Raw genomic sequence first — 10,885 nt, forward strand, 5'->3', positions numbered from 1 at the left:
TTACACTGAACATTTTTTAACATTCTATTATACCAACAAAACACAATTTAAGTTAGTAAAATAAAAATATTTTTTTTTACAGTACATGCAATTCATGCGTGTATTAGAAAACATAACATTCTGCAGTTTATTTACTAATTGTTTAAGGCCATTTCATGATTTCAGTCGTTATACAGTAACCAGAAACAACCACCCTTCCTCTTCTCATCAAAGACATGCCATGCCGTACTACACAGTCTCTTTCTGTTGGTGCTTGTAAAGATTATAGCGTCGTTTTGCTGCATTATAAAGAGTGTGTGCCTCTCACGCGACACTGGTTGCTATTTGATCGCGTCACCAAAATGTCATTGTTCCATACAATTTATTCAGTCTTTTCGCTTTTTTTTTTGCTTTTTTTCAGCTGAATAAATTCAGGTCAGAACATTCCCTACTTTTAACATAACAAATCCTGAGTATTAAATATTTAACTAAATTAAATTCAAGTAAATGAGTTCTGAATGGTTGTTAGTGGGTTGCTGAGATGTAACGAAAGAGTTCTGAGCGGTTTTGTGTTGCAAAGGAGTTCTGAATGTTTCTTAGTGTGTTTCTAGGGAAATCATCCTTAACAAAACTACCTAGCAACACACTAACAATCATTCAGAACTCCTTAGAAACTGCCTAGCAACACACTAACAATCATTCAGAACTCCTTAGAAACTGCCTAGCAACACACTAACAATCATTCAGAACTCCTTAGAAACTGCCTAGCAACACACTTGGCCGCTGCATTGTAACGCTCTGGCAACCACCCACAGTTACTTCAGTCTATATATATTTATTTATTTATATGTCTCTGTTGTCTTTACAGTGCATGGCTATCATTCTAACAACATCCCATAATGATCTGCTATCAGTGACATGCGTTCTTCTGAAAGAAGCGTTCTTGCTCTTTGATTACTCTGGATTATCTCGGTCATGTTGTTTGGCAATCAGTTCGTGTTCTTGCCCAATATGAGTACAGTCTCTTCATAAAGCACCTATTGTTTGTTTTAGTCATGATGTTCAGAACTAACCTATGATCATCATCCTATACTAATAACTGCTGATTAACTGATGTACATTACAGCGTATTCTGACCCAGTTACTTCAGTTGCTTTTAAGTGACTTGAACTCTGAATATCCCTCACAAATTTGATGCCACAGATGATTTTTCCTTTAATCTTTGAAATGTTTTTCTTTAATATTAAAAAAAAAACTCTGAAAGTGTAAAAAAGTTTAGGTTTACAGTAAAAAAGTACTAATTTATATTATACAAAATATTTTGGATTTGCTATAAAAATCAAAGCTGCATGTCGAGCTAATTTATGTTTCAAATTTGAAGTTGATATTACAAAAATTGACATTGAAATTTGGCGCTATACCAAAAATAAACAGATTTTTTCAATGCATTTTTCTCTCACATATTTATACATTTCTTTCACAATATTACTTCTATCACAGAATAGCCACCACATATGGATCCTTAAGACTTCAGGCCTTTCCAACTATACTGTTTTGTCATATGACACTTGACACTGCCCACTAGGGGGAGGAGCCTGCTAAAAGGATTCAAAGCACCGTTTCTATGGTAATGCAATGTTCCAAATGGTTTTTACAGGATGCATTTTCAGTGTTTAAGCTTCCAAATGATACATCATTTAGGATAATAGCGAGATGCTGACATTTAACAGGTTAAAGGGTTAGTTCTATCATTAATTACTCACCGTAGCATCATAAAATTACGGTTGAACCACTGATGTCACATGGACTATTTTATAATGTCCTTACTATGTTTCCGGGCCTAGGAACATTTCAGTTGCATTTCGGATTTCATCAAAAATATCTTTATATGTGTTCCAAAGATGAACAAAGGTCTTACGGGTTTGGAACGACACAAAGGTGAGTAATTAATGACAGAATTTTCATTTTTGCGTGAACTAACCCTTTTATGTCCTTATTTTTTCATTATAAACACAAATTTGTTACCAAAAAACCAACCAGTTGAATTAGAGCTGTTTATTTCAGTCATTAAACTAGCCAGGTTTGCCAAATTTGGCAGGCCTGTAGTTGTTACAAGCATTTGTAAGTAATCTCATGTCACTGTGGAGTTGAATCCATGTGTTTTCTGTTCATGGAGTTGAAGAAAACACCCAGGGTCCATCTCAACCTGGCTCTCGAATACTTTTCCACAGACACTAATGGCACTAACACTTTATTTCCCCATTAAAGAGTGCTTTGTTTGAGCAGATAACCAGAGGTTTATGCCTCCTCGGACTTGCCGCTGACGCCTTCTCTAGAGCGCGGGCTGATTTTCGTTAAGTTCTTCTTTAGCACTTATGTAACGCTGTCTGCGGCATGTCGTCATTGCTTATATCCAGCGCCTGTGTGAGATGAGATGTCTGTCATGGCTAGTTAAGCTCTCTAATAGTAACTATTCCCCATCCTATGCTTTTGGCAGTACACCTCACACACCCATTTACATCACGAGTGTGTGTGTCTTAATCATTTTACATGTATTCTCTCCAGCATGTTCCTGAAGCAGCGGGCACATGGATATTCAATTTCCCAAATCGTATATCTTGTTGAAAAGAGGTGTGCTCTTACTTTAAGTGATCAGATGCACTATTTTGACCTGCTGGGCCATAAAACAGATGGAAAAAATCCCACAGATGCACATTAAAGAAGGGAGCCAAATATAGATATCTGGGACTTGGACTAGTGAGCAACACCCTAGCAACACACTAAAAACAACTCAAAACACCATAGCAACCACAAAACAATCCTTGGATAACATTGCCTCATGGCAGTAAGTTTTGCACTCATATTATCTTTTGAAAATGTACAAATGTAGTTGACATTTTGCCTTTTTAGCAAACCGATGCTTTACAAGATATACATTTGCTTTTGGCTCACACTGTTTTGGAAATATTTCAAAAGTTAAAGAGAGAGTCCACATTCTACTATGTTTTATTCACCCTTATTTCAATCAAAACCGGCATGTCTTCTGCAGAACATTGATATTTTGAAAAAAAAAAAAAAAGGTCTATACATTGAAAATCAATGGGGTCCAATGTAGTTTGGACCTTAGCTTTCTTCAAAATGTTGTCTTTGTGTTGGCAGGAGACCACATAATTACTAAATTATGACATCATTTTCATCATTTTTGGGTGGACTGTCACTTTAAAGCATATCAGCAGCTCTGTATTTGGCCACTAGGGGTCATCAGTTAGATGACGGACAGGTACAACTTGAATGAGGAATACCACTGAAGAGGACGAGAAAAATGATGCATATTAACCTTCTCTTATGAACGGACTTTAAAACCCAATCTGTCAACACTTTGTTCCTGCTAAAAGACTTAAATGCACCAAAAAGTGCATGTAGGTTTGTTTCATTCCTATCAGATGTCAAAAACAAAAGCATAACAAATGGCTCTGCATCCATGATGCTTAGTGGAAAACCATTCAAATGACTTGACAGTTTTCATTTCATTTGACTATACCAGTGTTATCTGTGTTGTCTATTTGTGTCTTTTTTAGAAGCTAAACCGCTGCTGGTTTTGTCTGCAGAGTCATACCGCAAGGAAACGTCTGGATCATTGTCCTACTCCGATAGAAACTGCTTTTTCAACTTTTTTGCCTTAAAGGCCTCCGTGGTGTTATATAACCATTCGTTTGTGTTCCCATCATCCTTTGGGATGTCATAAAGCTGAACTTGCTCTAGGGCAGGATCTCTGTTCTTTCAGAAGTGGCATATTTTTAGCAGGATGGCCCAAACCGAACAAGCTGCTTCCAAATATTTTCCAACATCTGCCGACCATCAGCGCGTCTGCATTCCTCAGCTGGATTTCCTTCACCTGGATCAAACCTCACTGGAGATATATCATTCCAGCTGAAGGAGGGGTCAGAGACAGATGCCCTGTAGATCTGGCCTTCATAATGTGTGATTGCGGAGCTAAAGGTCTCCGATCGAAGATAAGATCGATATTCATTAAACCCAAGTGCAGCATCTTGCATGTGCTGCAAGTAAACAGAATGTTTGGTGAGAAGTTGTGTAACAAATTAAACCATTACGCCCCATAAAGACCTCCTCGTCTCCCCTGTGATTCCTGATGTTTTAGTTCTGTGCTTTATGCTCTGAAAACTCCTGTAAACACCGACTGGAGCTCAGTTTGGAAAAGCACTCAAGATTCCGGGCACAGCTCCATGCTCTCTGCTATTGCTGGGTCTCTTAATTGTTTTCTTGAAGGAACTAAATGAACGAGCGGCTCAGGTTTTATTGTAGGAAGCAAGTCAAGTCTTACGGTTCCTCAGTAGCATTCCATTCAACAGAGAGAAACTTCCAGAACTACTGTTATACAACCAGCCCTCAATTCTTAACGTTGAAAGATTGTGTCTCATGACCTGTGCATTTGGCACTGTCAACATTCAAGAACGCAACACAAGGTGATTAGTTCATAAATAAATCTTTTATTTGTAACATATAAAATTAGATCATAGATAATTTTTACACTTTATTCCAGTATGACATCGTTCAAATAAAAGAGCTACATTTGCGATAAATAATATTAATAACAATAATAAAACATTCATTCAACCTTTAAAGTCTGTTGTTAATCATTATGTGGAGTTGGATTTCTCTAGCTGCCAAACAATGAGGATGCGTTCACCCGCATTAGGAGGGAGTGTTACGTGGACAAACTCAACCTTGACCAGGTTCATAGTCTGCCAGTTGTACGTTTTGCATGTGCATATCTACAATTGGGAATATACACACATACAAGTCTACAGTTTGGGTCATGTTTTGTATTTAAACATCAAGATATACATCAGGAATTGTAATATTAACAACTGCATCTTTACATCTTTACAGGTTGCTCCATAACGAAGCTATAAAACGTAGCGCTCCATTGTGGAGCGAGCCTTTTCGAAACGCTGACGCGGCCTCAGCAAACAGTGCACTTCAAAGTCCCCATAATGTAAGTCCGTAATTCCGTGGGAATCTAGTTACAACAGGAGATGGTAGTTGATTGGCCGGCGGACGGGCCCCCCGATTGATTGCGTAGCTGGGCTGCCATTGGTCGTCACTCGTGACGTGCTCCCGGTCACGCAAGGGTCGAGGCGGGATTCCCTGGCTGGCGCTCAGTCTCTGAACTTGTGGATGTCGTTGAAGAGTCTATAGAAGGGGTAGGTGGCGTCGTTGCCTTGGGCGCAGTTGTGGGTGCACTTGCAGGACTCGATCATCATGACGTTCTTGTTGAAGGTCTCGCCGTCCTCGCAGCGGAACTTGACGCGGATGGTGCGGGTCTGCTGTGGGCTGCAGCAGCGGCCGTCCACGCAGGAGCCGCAGTACCTGGGGCGGTACTTCTTCAGGCTGGAGCATCCGGCGTAGGTGAACTTCACCGGCTGCATGGATTTCTTGGTCCGGTTGCATTTCTTTCCCTTCTGTTGAGAGTACACAAGATAAGTTAGATGCTCAGAAGATAAGTCAAATGCATGCAAATAACATGATGCAATGCATTTGTTTTGGCAGGGATGTTGCATACCTTGAGGCTGGTGTGTGGTGATTGGCTGCATGTACGAACTTCGCAGATCCTGGTCTCTTTAACCAACTTGCATTCGCCATTGTCGTTGGTTATCCTGGTGGAGATTCCAGTGCCACAGGTCTTGGAGCATTGGGTCCAGGGTGTGGTCTGCACGATGCACTTCTCAAACTGGCGGGATTCCGGCTGCGATCGGAATGCTGTGAACAAACGAAGTGATCATTAAAACTCTGCTTGTATACAAATCACACATGCATGCTAAGCCAAAGCATCTTTGATCTTACCAGGCAAGGATTTGAGTCCGGCCTTCACGAAGGAGATGAGCTCGTTCGTTTTGGTGAGGTCGCTCTCGGTGTCGTCGACCATCGGATCTTTGCCAAACAGCTTGACGATGGATTCCTTAGTCTTCCCATCATCGCAAACCCATTCCTCGCAGCACTGGCCTGGCACTTTGACCAGCCTGGGGTTGGAGCAGCCCAATGTGGGCAGGGAGAGCTCTTGCGGGCAAAGCGGAATGCAGCCTACTGCCCCGTCGATGCAAGTGCACTGGTGCTTGCAGTTGGGCTGGAAGCTCTCTCCATTCTGGTAGATCCTGCTGTTGTACTCACATGGTCTGCCCTCGGATTTGGCTGCAAGAGAAAATGAAAGGTACATTTTAATCTAACTGTCCTCAGAGGTTTGAGCATTCTGACGCAAATAGTCCAAACATCCAACTTATTTTTATTTTTTCCTTCCAAAAAGACCCCCCAATCCACACATGCTTTCCATTCGGTGTCTTTTACAAAGTAATGAGAAACATACCTCGGCAGATGCCTCTGGTGGCCCCACGGATGGCCCCGAAGTTGCACTCCAGCCCTTTGGTGTGGTCACACGGCTCTGTCTTGCTGCAGTCTTCATTCAGCTGTCTGGCACACACTTTGCAGCAGCCGCAGCCGTCTAAGACCAGACTGACTCCAGGCGCGCATTTGGGAAGCTCTAGCGGGCATGAGCATGTCGCTGGGCAGCTGGAGAACACCTGAGCAGAAAAACCAGGAGTCTTTAGTGACATTTATAACAAAAATAAAAGTAAATGTAGAAATTTAAGAAAAAGCCAGTGAAAATAAAACTCTGATCTAGCACCTAAGTGTCTGTTGTAAACAGCTTTCAAACGGTTTGTGCGTTCAAAAACTAATCCTCCAGTGTAAACGCTCCCTAAATGATCAATAATCCATTCATCCAGTAAGTTCTGTATTCGTCTGGTTAACTTACATAATAAGCATACGAGTAATAAAAGTAACTTACCACATTAAAGTGCGCAATAAGGATGACGATAACAGCCCAAGCAAACATCTTCGCTTCTCTGTGTATTGTAGATTGTTGAATCAAACGAACAATTCCTCGGTTTAAGTCCTCGTTTGCGCGTTGCGCTGTCTCCCGCAGATGCGTCGCGTTCTCGGTTTGTTTTGGTGCGTCTGAAGGCGCAGAGCTCTGAGAGTGAAGACGCGCTCCGCTCCTCTTTTATACTGTAGTGGAGCCCTGACGTCAACATCGCTGAACTGTTTCGAAGCTATGCGAGGAATGTTTCTTGGCGCGTTTTCCATCCGAGCTAAGCACCACCCTGTCTAACTTTCTTTTTTCTGTCTTAAATGAATTTTCCCCTCTCACTGAACACATTTTTTACTGTTTCCCCCCTCTATATTTCTCTCTCCACGTTTCCTTTTTGCGTTTGCATAAAGTTAATACTTTCTTGAAACCATAACTATTATTTATCTAGGCTATAAAACGTTCTAATAACATATTCCAGCGAGTAAAGAAGCTTCTAGTTTGTTTAATATTTTGGAGATAGATGCAGGTTTATTTATAGTACTTTTTAAAGTCATGTCATGTTTTATGTCTCATTTTGTGGTTGAGGTTCGCTCCTTTCTAAACCATTGCACATGCTAAAGATGCTTTAAATAAAACACTAAAGGTTTATTTGATAGGCTGTGTGTACCTTGTAGCCTAAGTCTATTATAAAGTGATGAATAATGACACTATTGATCCGAATCCGATCAAACAGCTGTTGCTAAAGTTATTCAATGAAATTATATTCGCGTTTGTTTATTTAACGCGTTCTCACAATAAAGTAACTTTAAGTCTAGAAAACACTGTTGTGTTAAAATCATATACTTGTATTGACAAGGATCATTTTAAGTATTATTTAACCGACATAATGCTTACTAACTACTTTGTTTTGGGTAACGTCATGTCAAATATTAGCATGATTACTCGCCATTGAAATATGTCGAGGCCCCCAGGGGTCTATTAATGTTATGTGAGTTCATTCCGAGCGCGTCAACCATAAATTATTCCACAGGATGCGCGCGTTCGCTTATCCAGATCAGATATGCGCTTTGGGGAATTTTATCCATTTTCAAACACTCAAACTTAGAGTTAGAACTGTTTGAAAAGCCTTTATGCCATCATGCACCTTAAAGCAGTATTCTGTGCGCGTTTAGAGACGTTCTGAACTCAAACTTTACGGCTTCTATTTTTGGCTCGGCTCGCTCCTCTCTATTGACTCAACAGCTCTAAGCGATTCCAGATGTGGAGCCTGATTCCAGACGTAACAATATTACCATATTTGGTCTGGGCAGTAGCCTGCATTATTAACATTTCTGCTGGAGTTATCCAACCACAAAGCATTCCTGACAGCTTAAAGGATCCCTAAATACGCTCTCCATGGAGGAAATTCCTCCAGCTAATTTAATATTCATGCAGTCTGTCCATCACATAGTGAAAGAATAAATGCAACAGGCATCCAGTTTTCCATACAAGATGTTTAAAAAAGGAAAAAAAGCAGACTGTTTTTGTCTGAGATTCCAAATGAGTGGCATTCCACTGAAATTCAGAGATTAGAAGTCCTTGGATACACACAAACCAAACTGACTGTGAGAGTAAGGGAATGTACAATATTGCCCTGAGAGCACTGAATAGTTCTTTCCACAGACTCGCAGAGAGCAGAAGCGCCTGGACACTGAGATGTCCTGATGAAGAACGTTCGCCACTTGGATTGAGGACTTTTGGAGATGTGTCATAACTCAGGTTTGTTTTACCTTTACATCATTATAGACCGTTTATTTGTAGCGACAGTATTCTTTAGCCTGGTTTGCATGTGTGCAATCAAACAAATCAGGGTGGCACTCGTATTTTCTTCTGGTCAGTCAGGTAAGTTGTGTATGAAGATGTTTCTGATCGGTTCAGTGAGATCCTGAGCTGTTGAGTTCTGAAACCCTGTGGTTAATTTGGTTTCAGTTTATTTTTCCCATATTGCGACACTAGATGGTGATGTGCTGTACTGTGTCATTGTAGTAAAGATGATCTGTGATGATCTATTCCATGACTTGATGATGTGATTTTACTATAGTAGACATCAATAGCCAATAAATAATTACATTTATTCATATTAATAGAACTTGTGTTTTGGAACATATTAGCTGGGTCTTTGGCTTGTAGACCATCCCGGACCATCTAAGCTGGTTTGTATTGAAAGAGTGTTGTGTTTTCCTCGTGAATGACCAGGCAGAAACCAGTTAGGACGTTCCAAACGCTGCTAGCAGTTTAAGACGTAATGCCTAACAGCTGATAATGTGTAAACCTGCCATATTTGTTCATGGACATGTATGTGTCTGAGCCAATCACCTGGGGTGTAGATGATGAAAACTGACATCATGATAATGCTGATTGGCTGATGGCACCACAAGAATGCAAGCGTTCCCAAACCCTTCGCCTGTGACTATCCTGAGCTGTGACAGCAAATAATTCTGCTCTGCCAGAATACATGACTGTCATTAGTCAAAGATGCTTTTATAGCCAAATGGTTTTAAAACCCCAACTGCTTGGTTTACTAGTATCTAATAAGAACTTAGGGTTTAAGCTATCTGTTTTATTGCTATTGTTTTATCATTTAAATACCTTTGTTTGGTTTGAAATGATAAAATTGTTGTGCTGGAATGTTGTACTTGTTAATTATGCATGTGCTGTTCTTAAAAAGATATGCCTATTGTATTTTATATTTTATTATAGCCAACCCAATGTCAACAAATCTACATGATCAAAAAAAAAAGATTGACAGACAGAGAATGTTTCTGATTGGCTACTGAAAGGTGAGCTGCTTCTCCGATTTGTTTTCGTTTTGTAGTGAATTTGTTTCAGTGATATCCGTTAGGTAGTCGTGAGTTTTTACGCGTAGCATTCTTTAAGTGTTCAAATACAGCTTTTGCCAGTGCTAGGAAGTTCTGGGTGGTTACTAGGGTGTTCTGGTGGTTTTTAGGCCATTGCTAGGGTGTTCTGGGTGGTGGCTAGACTGTTGCTAGGGTGGACTGGGTTTTTACTTGGCCAGTGCTAGGCTAGGGTGTTCTGGTGGTTTTTAGGCCATTGCTAGGGTGTTCTAGGTGGTTACTAGGTTGTTGCTAGGGTGGTCAGGGTGGTTAGTAGGCCATTACTAGGTGGTTCCAAAGGGGTTCTGAAAGCCTACAAAACTAACTGCTATGATGCTAAGGTGTTCTGTTGGTTACTAGGCTGTTGCTAGGGTGTTCTAGGTGGTTGCTAGACTGTTGCTAGGGTGGTCAGTGTGCTTATTATGCTGTTGCTGGGGTGTTCTGTGTGGTTACTAGGCAGTTGCTATAGTGCTTTGGGTGGTTACTTTGCCATTGCCAGGTGGTTGGTAACTGCTATGATGCTAGGGTGTTCTGGGTTGTTACTAGGCCATTGCTAGGGTGTTCTGGGTGGTTACTAGGGTGGTTAGTAGGCCGTTGCTAGGGTGTTGTGTTCTAACAGGTTACAAGGCCATTGCTAGGGCGTCCTAGGTAGTTACTAGGTTGTTGCTAGGGTGGTTCCCAGGTCGTTATTGGGTGGTTGCTGTGGGGTTCTGAAAGGCTGGAAAACTAACTGCTACTGTATGATGCTAGGCTAGGGTATTCCTCTACTATGATGTTGCTAGGTGGTTACTGGTTACTAAGGGCTTAGATATTGGGGCCACTGCATGTTAAGTGGTATAAATCTTTATTTTCTCAATAGTAGTCTACATTCTGCTTTTCCCCGTGCGAGCGATCAAGGTCAGCTGAAGTGTCTCCCCTGGAGAGAGTTAGTGTAGAAAATGAGCTCACGAAGCCTTGACATCTGTTCCTGCACATGCCGTTCGGAAAGCGTTCTCCATCTCTCCTGACGAGAGGGGCGCGGGGCTTTTAGGAAACAGTGCTGTCATTGTGTTCCAGTGGAGTCGCCCCTCATTTTTCTATTCTGGAATTACACATCCAGGAACCATTACAAGAGCGTTTTTCATTTGTGTCCGCCATGTTGTAATGG

The 10,885-nt window shown here is 41.1% G+C and overlaps 1 protein-coding gene across 1 annotated transcript; it reads right to left on the reverse strand.

The window, feature by feature from the left end:
• Nucleotides 1–4,471: 4,471 nt before the first annotated feature.
• On the reverse strand, nucleotides 4,472–7,023 carry LOC306860440 (CCN family member 1-like). The gene is made up of 5 exons (XM_079402159.1): nucleotides 6,842–7,023; nucleotides 6,362–6,575; nucleotides 5,845–6,189; nucleotides 5,564–5,760; nucleotides 4,472–5,462 (listed from the first exon to the last, which is right to left on the reverse strand). Exons 1-5 carry the CDS (start codon nucleotides 6,887–6,889, stop codon nucleotides 5,160–5,162), a joined length of 1,107 nt encoding a protein of 368 aa, XP_079258285.1. The 5' UTR covers nucleotides 6,890–7,023; the 3' UTR covers nucleotides 4,472–5,159.
• Nucleotides 7,024–10,885: the final 3,862 nt, after the last annotated feature.

This window comes from Barbus barbus (assembly GCF_936440315.1).
Source record: "Barbus barbus genome assembly, chromosome: 41".
Taxonomy (NCBI): domain Eukaryota; kingdom Metazoa; phylum Chordata; class Actinopteri; order Cypriniformes; family Cyprinidae; genus Barbus; species Barbus barbus.